Source organism: Megalopta genalis, chromosome 5, assembly GCF_051020955.1.
Source record: "Megalopta genalis isolate 19385.01 chromosome 5, iyMegGena1_principal, whole genome shotgun sequence".
Classification (NCBI taxonomy): domain Eukaryota; kingdom Metazoa; phylum Arthropoda; class Insecta; order Hymenoptera; family Halictidae; genus Megalopta; species Megalopta genalis.
Window position 1 is genome coordinate 7371776 of NC_135017.1, and position 12822 is coordinate 7384597.

Sequence of the window (12822 nt, forward strand, 5' to 3'; positions counted from 1 at the left end):
GATGTTCCCTTTTGAGTTTTCTAATTATCAGGTTTTACAAAATTCTTATCATTCTTTTCCGTAACTTTACCAAACTATGTGAAACAGACCTGGTGATTATCGCTCAGGTACACACGAATTTGTTGGTCGCCACTGAGAGGATTAAATATGAAAATCTGACAATCAAGTGCTCGAAAGAGTCACGAGTTCACACGAGAACAGTTAATCAATTTGATTCTGTTCATCGTGTGTCTATGAACGCTTGAAAATTGATAACAGAGCGATAAAATTTGATTTCGACTTCAAAGAAACGAATAACGTTCGCAACAAGCCCGACTGTTATCGCACGCGAAGGGATTAATTTTATCAGGAGAGTTGCCCGAACGATCCTGAATAGATGTCGTTAGATGTCGACACAGGGGATTTTAAATATGCAATTATTATGAGTAAGTGTGTCGATCTAAGTTTCATGCGATTCACTTCGCAGAAGGGTAAAGTAAAGCTGTGTTTGCGCAGGGCCGTTGCGCAGTCAGTCAAGAACAGTCCACGGGCGAGAGTAGTGGGGCTGCTCAGAAGAAAGATGGCCGCCACCAGCGAGGAACGGAGTGTTATGGAGGTTTCTCAGACGAATCCCGGGCAAAGCCAGCCCGTCGATCCTCTAAAGCTACTTTATCCGATGGTAAACGAGGAGGAGACACCGCTGCCAAGGTCGTGGAGTTCCAAGGACAAGTACACTTTCATCGGCCTCTCGAAAAACAACCTTCGTGTTCACTACAAAGGTACGATTTCGATTTGCTGCTCCGATCCCATGCCACAGTAGATATTCCCGTGACCACGGAGATTGATCTGGCTCGATCTCTGCTGGCTGGCCCTGTCGAAGGATCGCGGAACGATCCTGGCCAATCGGATCCGATCGTTGCCCGATACGGACGAATCGTTGACGGAGCTTGTAATATCGATTGAAAATGGCAGGGCTCCGTTTCGCGTGTGTCAGCGACCTAAACAAAGGAATCAGCTGATCGTGGTCGTGCTCTCCGTTCGACTTTCTCCCGATTGCCTCGATTCACTGTTGTGTTTCTGGATTTTCCACGGGTATTCTCCCCGTTCGTCGAGCCTCCCCCCCGTAGGATACATGGCGCTTGCGGGCTGATTTTTTCTGGGATTGACAGAAAAAATGAATCTGCGTAGGGGAAGACGCAATGACAATGACAGCTGCGATGTTTGAACAGTTAGTTTTCTCTTTCCTTTTCTCGCGCATCTCTCGTCTCTTTTTCGTACTCGTTCTCTCTCTCTCCCCCCTCTCTCTCACACACACTCTCTCTCTCTTCCTCTCTCACTCCTCTCTCTCTCTCTCTCTTTCTCTCTCGTTCTCCTTCTCTCCCCCGCTTCCTCCCTCCCAGTGCTCCATCTTCGTCGTAGATTAATCTCCAAGTTTACATATTTTACATTTAAATGTTCGACTTGTTAGTTTCGTTGCACGTGGCGCGTGACGCTGCTGAATATTGCAACGTGTCGTTGTCATTGCACGGTTATATTTATCAATAAAATTGTTGGGAGTCGAACGCCAGAAATTCAACGTTCCACGCTCGAGGGCTTATCGCGTCGTCGACGCTGTAAACAATTAAGAATAGATTTTTCCGTCTTAATGAGTGTTTTAGATCCAATTGTTCTGGTTAATCTATTTCGGAGGTTTATCGCTTTTGAATTCGACGAACATTGAGTCTCGCGGAAGGTGATTATAAAATTTCGAAAATATGTGATTAAGTTGCTGTTACGCATTGTTAATTTACGATTTGTGTTCGGACAATGTAAGTGTAAATTTTTCTCATGACTAGATTACAATTGACATCATAGCTCAATTATTTATGTTGTCTTACAGTTTTCATTTGATTAATCAAAGTGTGACAATGTTATAGTACAGTTTTGTTGCATACCCACTCTTTTACAATGTCTTCATTCTATACATGTATAATATATAACGATATATATACATATTTATATATTTAATAATTAATTCCCTATCTAATTTTTTTTGTATAGCTGTCACTATTATTTATAAAATATTATTGCTAATTTGTTCATAGTACGTGATCTTTATCTTACAACAATAATTTCTTTTAGTAACAAATGGAAGATTATTGAATTTAAAACAAATATGTGATCTTCTGTATGGTCTTACAACAAATTATTTTGAAATGATTGGTACTAAAATTATGCTATATTGAGAATATAGAAAATAATAATAAAACTATAAAGAAATCAATTGCTTTAATTAACAATAAGAACATGAACTATCGAATTAGTTGTAACAATATCTTGAAAGTGAATGATCCATATTTATATCTAAGCATGCTTTAATTTTATGTAATTAATTTCAATACTTTTAATTTCTTTAATGGATGCACTAAAGGAATAAATAATTCATCAGAGCAATTTGTGAAATAAACATCTGGGTACAATATAACAAGGTAATATTGATTACTTTATGTTTTCTCTATTTCAAGTTTAAAGTCTAAATAATTCTATATAAAATGACTGTTCTACCACAATTACATTCTTTTGGTTCATATCTACATCTATCGAAAGGAAAAATATGCAAAAATCTGTATTTAGAGCAACTACAATTCTAACATATTTATACATATGTGCATCTAAATGTGTTAACGATGTACCAGTAATTAAATTAAATCGTTAAAGAATTTAGAAACAGTACACAATCATATAAATCAAGATTTTATCCAAATTGCGTTTATCTGGAACTAAAGTAACATACGAAAGATGTTCTTTATTTTACTTTAGAGATGTAAAGTCATTGTTGCTACTTCATCCATCTAATAATTCTATGGCATTTCTGTTTCAGGCTATGGGAAAACTCACAAAGATGCAGCCAGTGTTCGTACAACACACTCAATACCGGCAGCTTGTGGTCTCTATTACTTCGAGGTGAAGATCGTCAGTAAAGGTAGAGACGGGTACATGGGAGTTGGCCTTTCTGCACATGGAGTAAACGTGAACAGGCTGCCAGGTTGGGACAGGCTCTCTTACGGGTACCACGCCGATGATGGGCACAGCTTCTGTTCTTCTGGAACAGGACAACCATATGGGCCAACATTCACTACCGGCGACGTAATCGGCTGCGGTGTGAATCTTGTTAATAACACTGTCTTTTATACAAAGAACGGACACCATCTTGGTATAGCATTCACTGAACTTCCGGTGTGTACGATTCATTCTTCCGCTGAATCTATCGAATTTTTATTAATACATTCAACCTTTTACAGCCAAATTTGTATCCAACGGTGGGTCTTCAAACACCAGGAGAAGTGGTGGAGGCAAATTTCGGACAAGAACCGTTTGTGTTTGATATTGACGACATGCTTAACGAACTCCGTGTTAGAACAAGGTTGCAAATCATAAACCATCCCACGCCAGATCACGGTCAGTGGCAAGCAGTTCTCCACAAGTAAGTTCCATTCTTTGCCTCATTCTCTGTGTAAAAATGTTGTGTTGAAGTTATAGTACTGACGACCTTGTCAATAATTAAAAACGTATGCACTTTATGAATTGCTTTATATTTTTTATTGTCGTCATTTTTAGCAGTCAGACGATTTAAGTACGAAATACAGGAGTAGCCGAATGTTTCTGAAGTGTAAGATCGCTAAAAATTGTTGAAATAATACTTTATTTTATTTTTTTTTTACAAAAACCAATATTGAGTCAAGAAAACAGTAAAAGAATCTTTTCACACAATCTGAGAACAGTACATCGTGTTCGTTCTTCTGAATTTTACATTTCTTTTAATGCAATTACGAAAGTTCAGGTTAATCAGGTATTCGTTATTTCTTCTTTTTCCTTCTCGTTTATTTGCAGAATGGTATCAACATATTTAGTCCATCACGGTTATTGTGCCACTGCCGAAGCATTTGCTAACAGTACTGGTCAAGTATTGGAGGAAGACTTTAATTCTATAAAAAACAGGCAAAGTAAGTTTCATTCGACATGGCTGATACGAATCATAGATGATAATTCACGTGCTTCATTTCAGGAATTCTAAAATTGGTACTGGCAGGTAGAATGGGGGAGGCCATAGAGTTGACGAGTCGATTATATCCAGGTCTTCTCGAGAGAGACTCGAATCTTCTTTTCGCCTTAAAGTGTCGACAGTTCGTTGAAATGGTGAACGGCAGCGACTCCGAGGTCTATCAGAATTCCAACATTAATCAAACTAGCGTTATACAGTCCACGAAGGCTTACACCAAGTCCTCGACGAACGGCAACGTCGAGGAAATGAACATTAACAACGCGATCAATGGCTCCAGCGAGCAACAGTTTGTCAACGGGCAGATCGAGGACGATGTAGATATGGAAGAGAATATCGTGAACGGTGTCAGAAACAATAACGGCTATCAGAACGGCGATCTGAATACAAACGGGTACAAATGTCAGAACGGAGAGGACGTTGACATGGGTGAGACGTTATTGTGTTGTTTCGCGAGAAAAATAACTGTCCTTGTTTAAAAACTTTGCACGAAGTCATTCATTGTTCACGCGATTATTGTTACAAATTTGCTCTCGGGTCTAAAGAAAATTTCGCCTGTTCTCAGAGATCGACAATACTAATCAAACCCATCAGCAACAAAATGGCAGTTGCAGTCCAGAGAACACATCGAACAAGGGCAACAAGAAACAACTCTGCGGCGGTGACAAACAAGCGATCGAGAAAATGTTAGAATTCGGCAGACAGCTCTACTCTCAGTCGCTACATCTACGACAACAAGACGGGAAAAGCGAAAGTAATAAAAAGATGCTGCACGATGCGTTCAGTCTTCTTGCTTATGCGAATCCGTGGGACTCGCCGGTCGGATGGCAGCTTGATCCCCAACAAAGGGAGACCGTTTGCGCAAGACTCAATTCCGCCATCCTTGGTAAGACAATACGTTTTGTTTACTGCATACAAATTGAGAAATTAAAATGGTATGTTCGAATTGTAAATGAGTGCAATATTGATGCGATCGATCCCGCGGCAGATGGAAATGCGTCCTTGCTCGGATATTACATACATGTATAATAACTTTATGAGTCTTGAATTAGAAGAGATACATACGTCAAGCAGTTATAATTGTTTTCATATTAAATTTATTGAACCGTAATTAACACTATTACGATCTAGTTAGAGGCTCGCGGTCACCTCAATATTTTCATAAAAAATCAAAATATTAATTATTACATTGTGTACACCGATTGATATTGGATAGGTTTTGTTTCAAAAAATTTTTGATACAATGTGTAGTTAACGATTAAATTTAGTTGATAGAACTTATTTCTCCGTGATGAATTCCGCCAACATCAGTAGTTGCTGAAGTTCCAGCAGTATTATTGAATATAAAATCGTTATTTAGCATGATTGGGTAGTTTATGTGAACGGATAGGGCTATGTGACATTGAATTTGATGAACATCATTTCAGAATCGAGTAATTTCCCACGACGACCACCGTTGGAAGTCGCAGCGTCGCATGCGAGGGAACTTGTACGGTTAATGTCTCGCGCAGAACTTGGGGCATGCGGCTTCGCAGATGTAGATAATATCATCCAATATTGACGGTGCCTACCCCTGCTGCCACGTCTGCTTCTTCTACCGGCACGAGTTTGGTTAGTAATTCTCTTAACGCGTTCATTACGCACCAATTGCAAGAAGCTGGGGATAGTTGATATGTCCTTCCTATGATCGACAGTGAAAAGTCAACGCGAGCAAGTCGAGAACGATACAATTGAATGCGTATGCGGTCGTTGTTAAGTCAATGAGGGAGGAAGATTGTTAAAGTGTCGATAACCTTTAAATTAAGCTATATTTTGTGATAAGACGATATCATGCATATTTAAATAAAATACATTTATTAATTTTGTTTATTGCTACGAATAAAGTATATTCACTCTTGTAAGAAGAATAAAGCATTTTAATTTTTTGTTTATTCATCTGCCATCTTGGGACTGGTTTTCAATCGTTTATTTGCATGCTTATACTCTCCTCTCGCACGTGTTTTTTATTTCATCCCTATTCTGAGTCATCTGTATAGCCGATTTAATTTTTTACACCATTCAGAAAAATGTTTTTAGACTGTTGTCTTTATTAGCTTCTTTTTTCGATGTTGTTTCAAAGTAGACATCAGTTATGAAATTTGAGAATACTAGTTTCTACATTATTAAAAGTTATTTCCTGTATATCAATTATCCCCGGTGTTTCTCTGCAAAGTATTTTTACATTTTTCTACATTTTTTACTTTTAGTCTGGATTATGATTTTCTTAGTTGATCACACTGATCAATAATTTTGATAGCCTGTGAAAACATATTATAAATACATTAATATTCTGATCTTGTAATTATAGATCAAGAAAAAGTCTTATGTTTCTTTTTTTATATAAAACATATGTCCACGGTGCATATTTCGACATTTTTAGTAAGTATTATGAATAAATTATTTATTACACATAATTAATCTATTATAATAGATTCTTTGTAAAGTATTCATCATTCCATCCACTCTTTATTGAGAAGCTAAATAGTATAGATTATGCCAACCTCCAATGACTTTGCAAGACCGATTATATTTATGTTAATCATAATATTATAATTGATAATAATTTAAAAAGAATGGTTATTACGTAGTCCGATAATAAGAATTGTTTCCTACAAACAAATTGAGATATAGCAGATAGCAGCACTGTCAATGCTGCTAATTAGGGTGTTCTCCTACTTTGATGATTGAAGAGTACGGTATTGCCATTTTTCTAAACTAAACTTTGTGACTATATTTATCAATCTTTAAACATTTGGAAATACGAAAATTTTATTTTATGTACAAAGATTGACTGCTTCTTAAAGGGAAACTTCAGTATGCTTAAAATAAGATGATTTGTTTCTTTATTTCAAAGCCTTCAATATTATTAGCTTCATAAGTCTGACAGTAATAGTAATAGAAGATTTTCAATGATTGAAACGATAAAAGTAGAGAGATTACTTTATCTTCCTTCATTGCACCATCACTTTTTAGCACTCTACTGAGGTGGTCAGTGAACTTGATGTTACCTCCAGGTGACTCCGAATAATTGTATGAAGTTTGTTCCAGGATGTGGAAACGGAACGTGGAGCAGATAATACTCTTGCAGCATCAACGTCGCGACATCGCGTGCCTCAGCTAGAGTCTGCTCCACCAGCAGTTGGCTCTCTGGCTCGATCTCACACGTACACCTAAACACAAACGAATACATATACACACGCGCGAAACCCACCAAAAAGTACATAACGTTATGGCAATGGAGATGAGTATATGGGGATGGCAATTATGCTGGCATTAACGGTCACCGCCACCGTGTACGTGGCTGAATAATTGAGCAACAGTGTTTGGCGAAACGCGAAGAGATCACGTTTCGGTTCTGTTCAGAATGCATACGTACGGAAAATGTAAGAATACCAAGATTGAATGCAGTTTAAGATCAAAATCGAGGACGAAGGTTGAGATGCTAACTCTCGCTTTAAGAAATGAATGTAACAAGAACGGTAGTTGCAAACCCAATATTTGAATGGATGGAAATTTTTTCGTTGAAGTTGTAGATGGAGGAAGCTCCGCTAGGAGTTCCTTTTTCATGATGAGATATGAGATCGCTGATCAAGATTGTAGCCGAGCAGTAAGAGATGGAAAACAAGGTTGAAGATGGCAGTGGAGGAAGGAAATACGAACACAATGAAGGATGATGTTTCAACACCTGCCAACCAAGACGACCCTTTTCTCGTTTCCCTTTTTAGCCCGTGATACACCGTAATCTCACGGTTGTTCCCTCGTTCCCTCCATCTACAGACCTATCATGATCATAACAAGTTATGCTTAATTCAATTAATGGATCGATGAACACTTCAGGTAGGTCTCTCACCCATTTTACCACATTCTTATAATTTAACTCGATTCCTCCCTTCTGTCATTTCACTTCATTGTTAACTTTATTGTTCCAGCTACCGTGACAATTTATTTCTCTCTCTGAATTTATCATTGCATGATACAATTTAGATCATTCAAAATTAACTTTGCACGTTGTCATTCTATATCCTCTCAGACTCTGCTCAACGTTTTATATGCTGGTACATTAACGCCTGGTTAAGTTTGTTTTACTTGGCAACGTGAAATTTTAGGTCCATCGGCTCATGATCCCTTCCCGAAGTTCGCTTTTATCATTCTTACCTCTTCCACCTCTAATCCGCCCTACTCCATGACACTTTTCCTCGTTGAGGCTTGTTGTACAGCATTTCCCCCTTAACGTTGCGCTACGTCGCGAAATGGTGGGGCATATGGAAGCGCTACGTTACGGAGGGAATGCTGTATTTTGCTCTCTTTTGATTTCAAAGTTTCAATTCCCTGATCGATCCAGGTCACTTTTTTATCTGATGATTAACGAGTTAACGAGAAAAGTCTCGTCGACAATTAATTACATAATTAATCCCCGTCGAGTATTCTGGATAGCCTTTCTAATCGTGTTGTCAACGAGTCGATTTTTGTATCAATTGTTAGCTTTTAAAACGTAAAAGGGAGAAGAAGGTAAAATAAGTATAAACGACTATTCTTCGATTACTTGTCATTATTGTAATTTAAGGTAGAAAGATAAAAAAGGAACCGTTTCGTAGATAATACCGTTTCAAATTACGTTTCACATTCGATCTACGTAATCGATAAAATAACGACGAAGCAATAATTATAATTTTTAAATAACCTTTTCTCTTTTCTTTTTGGTATATCTTTGTTTTCTTTTTTTTTTTAATTATATTATAAATTTTTACTATTTTCTATTGTTACGAATACACTTTCGAGCCCCATCAATCGGAGATTTTTTTTATCGAACATAATCGTCATCGGACAACCGTTTATGTTCTTCCGTTCGATTTTTTATTTTGTTTAAGAAATAAAAAAGGTACATATATCGTGCGTTAGTGATTATATTGTGTGATTACGAGGAACTTTGAAAAACAATTCAGCGATGAGATCGTAAAATTTGATGATTCTGAATGATTGTAAAAAAGATAAGTCGAATATTATGACAGTTATACAAAGATAATAAAAGTTGCATAATTAAAGAGAACGTTGTAAAATATGCGGTGTTTTATATTTCTATCTGTTTCGTCTATTTCGTTGAATGAAAACAGAAAGTGGAAATATTTATCGTTTTAATAAGCAATTTGAATTGTTTTAGCCAATACCAATGATGTAAAAATTGCACGAGTTGCTTGAAAATGAAATTTCGATTGACGCCGGTAAAAGTGTTTCTGTGTTCAGGTAATGAACATTTATTTGTTTAAATAAATTTTCAACATTTTTATACGCAACATAGTACGAAATCTTGTATCCAAATTCGAAGGACACGTTCTTTCTAATCGCATAAGGTGTATAGTTAATTAAATCATAGATAAAGTATAATAAACAAATGCGAGTTTTTATTGGAGCTGAGTGACCAAAATCTTGCTTTTTTTTTACAAAGATTAAATTAATATTCTTTGAAGCATTAGCAATTTTAAATTGTACGTCGTAGAATTAATTGTTTTAGTTAAGAAGAATCATGAAGAATTAATATTGTTGTATAAAATGTGTATCGGGAAAAGCAAATTTTTGGTAAACGGAACGAGGGAACGATTGAGAAACAATTTCGAACGAAACGAAAACGTGAGGAGACGAAATATGTGTATAATAATATAATAATAATATTAATAATAATATTAATAATAATAATAATAATAACAATAAACTAACAGTACTAATAACGACGACGACGATGCAAAATTGACACTCAATTAATTGAAGTGAACAGATTAATAATAAAAAGAATATATACACATATATATACATAAACACATATACGCATTCATATGTGTATGTATGCACATATGTACGTGCACGCTTACGTGTGTGTATCCATATACGTATATCTATGTATATGTACGAAACAATCTTGTATTCTACGATAAGTAATTGTTTTTTACATGCGACATAGTGTATTATTATTATTATATAATACATCATACGTATACATATACGTCTCAGTGCGTGTATACGTGTGCATCTATGTAGAGGAAGTATATATAAAGCATTATATATGTGTATAAATGAAAAACAAAAAGGAAGTATAAACGTATGATTAGCGTACGCGTGAGATTTAAGCTAAATTTTATTATTATTTTACATGTGTGTATATTTATTGGCACATATATATATATTGGTATGTCTATATGTGTGTGTAATTTTTCATACGAATAGGATGCGTCACAGTATGTGTTTAAGTGCCATCGAAAAAAAATTGTTCAATGTCGCATTGAATTTTGTTTGTTTGTTTTTCTTTTTCTCGAATTGTCAAGCCACGTTGGAGAGCTCAATATTTCTTGGAAGTCAACAGTACCAAATGGTGCCGCATTTAAAAAAAAAAGAAAAAAAGAGAAAGAAAAAGATGAAAATGGTACCACAAACATCACGGTGTACCTCGTATACTAAAACGGTATTGTGCTATTGCAACACCATTGGTACCCCAAGTTTTGTAATGGTATCTCGTAATACCGTGGTATCATTGATGTACGTGTAATAGAATGATACTCTATCGCTGTGATATCATTGGTACTCCGTCTACTAGAATGGTACCCTGTCCCTGCGTTACCATTCGTACCGATATATTAGAAATGGTACCTTGTCACTGTGGTATCATCGGTATATCCTAACGTAGTACAACGTTAAAATTCCGTCCGGTGTCATTAAAATGGTACCGGACGAACGTAGCAACACTGGCACCCATGTACTATAAGGGTCTCTCTATTATTGTGATACCATAAAGTAGTTCACTAGTATCGGTAGTCAAGAGACGAACGAAATTGTTTACGGTAATTGCTAAAAATTGTAGTCCGAGAAGGTTCGCGTTCTTTTGATGCCTTGTTGGATAGTTACCAAAAAATTGTATTGCTCACAGAACAGTCGAATAGCAAGCCCCCCTGCAATATCGTTTATTCTGTTGTTATCTTCCCGGAAAAGAAAACAAGTTTCGCTCCGTTCAATTAGGGGGAATTACAAGTTTATTAGAAAATTATGAAGAAGAATTTTTGTTTGCTGCAGCGAAAATAGTTCTAAAGGAAATAATAGCATATGACACTTCATGTGACTCATCCTGTATACGCAGACATAGTATCGAATATAAGCGTGAATGTGTTGAAGAGGGTGCGTGGATGGGCGAGTGTGTACGAATTCATTGATTCCAACTGTAACACGATGGAGATATTTGATGATTTTTTTAGTGTTAATCGTTTTTCTGTACTATAGGTAGAGAGCCACGAATATCTTGCGAATAATACAGTATGATTTGGAGATATTGTTCGTTGAATACTGTTTCTATCATTCATTTCGAAAGTGTTCCCGAAATTCTTATTATTTCTCAGCGGATTCGAAGTATTATTCTAACATTTTCTAATATCCCTACTATGTCTGTTCTTTTTTTTTTTTTTATTAAAATCAGTCACTAAAACTTAACATCCTCCATTCAAGTATACCCTGAAAATTTTTCATGCGACTTTTTATAAGTATTATTCTACTCTGCAATTAAATTCTCGTTACTTAATAATTATATATCTTACATAGAAAGTTATGTTATTTTCAGATCGTTATATGGATGTCTACGTTATCTACAGGCTATACACGTATCTGCTGCAACCTACATTACGCGCCGATGGTATTATTACATTGCAGGTAACTGCATTATTAAATTATTGGTAAGAAAATTCTTTTTGCCTTAATCTTACGAGGAGATCGAATGCAAAGCTATTATCATAACATTAATGAACCCGTGTAGGATAAATTTATAGTTATTTCTTCTGCGTAGAAGATAATTAAAAATTCTAATAAATAAATACTGAAATATCTTATTTATGACTGTATATTTCAATCCAATAAAAATTACAGTTCCCTGAACTCCAAAAATGTTCCAGAACTCTTCAAATTACTACCAGTGCCCATATCGCAAGCTTTTAAACCTTTATATCGTACACCGAAACACCCACACTGCGACAGTTAGAGCTTTTATCGCTCCTCGAATATTAGTAAAATACAGCCTTCAGTCTCCGAGCGGAATACAGTAAATCCTGCTAAAAGGCGATGGGCGATACGCCGTTAATGGCAGCGGTATAGTATACGGCTACACCCTAATCATCACTTTACAGGGTTCAGCACCCAGGTGCCAACCATCGAAATTTCCCAAAAGATGCATCCGAACCGAACCAAACAGTCTCGGATCAAACCGCATCCGTGCCGCAGACTTCGTTTGAAAATCTGCACCCTCCGCCCCTAAATCTAACCTACTTTAAACCGAGCATTGTCCCCAAGTTTGTCACTTCGACTGCAGCCCAACTTCCTGACAGACCGCAGCGAAAAGTGATTTCTCAATTTCTCACAGCCACCCACAGGTTACCAACCCTGGAATGGCGAGACGTGCGCAGTGCAGCGGATCGTCTTTGTCGTGAAATTTGAAATCAGAGATTTCGCTGGATTGAACATTTTTTTTCAGGTTTCAGTATCTCCTCGAGTGGCAAGTAATCTCCTCGATTATATGTGGTTTCATTTAAGTTAATTATTGAAAATATTGAAAATATTTCCGCCATGGTACAGAATAGTTTATTTATTTAATTTATTATAACTGTTTCATTTAACGTTATAACAATAACATATTTGTTTTATGTTTTAGCCGTGGATTATCAAACTAAAATATATATCGGTGTTCACTGAAATTTTGTCCTATTTGGAACGCTATTTTATTTGAATTGTGAAGGGTCTAT

The 12822-nt window shown here is 36.3% G+C and overlaps 1 protein-coding gene across 6 annotated transcripts; it reads left to right on the plus strand.

The window, feature by feature from the left end:
- The first annotated feature begins 361 nt into the window (after window positions 1–361).
- On the plus strand, window positions 362–11916 carry RanBPM (Ran-binding protein M). Of its 6 annotated transcripts, none has more exons than XR_013033403.1 (9): window positions 362–758; window positions 2840–3195; window positions 3261–3442; window positions 3850–3962; window positions 4025–4447; window positions 4584–4904; window positions 5446–5629; window positions 7106–7894; window positions 11652–11916. XR_013033403.1 is itself a non-coding variant. In XM_076521879.1 (7 exons), the coding sequence occupies exons 1-7, from the start codon at window positions 377–379 to the stop codon at window positions 5577–5579; spliced, it is 1911 nt and encodes a 636-aa protein (XP_076377994.1). In that variant the 5' UTR covers window positions 362–376; the 3' UTR covers window positions 5580–5953. The 6 variants fall into 6 exon arrangements, 1 of the variants encoding a protein (XP_076377994.1); XR_013033404.1 differs by lacking the exon at window positions 11652–11916 and adding an exon at window positions 9216–11378; XR_013033402.1 differs by lacking the exon at window positions 11652–11916 and having other exon boundaries at window positions 7106–7440; window positions 7585–11378.
- Window positions 11917–12822: the final 906 nt, after the last annotated feature.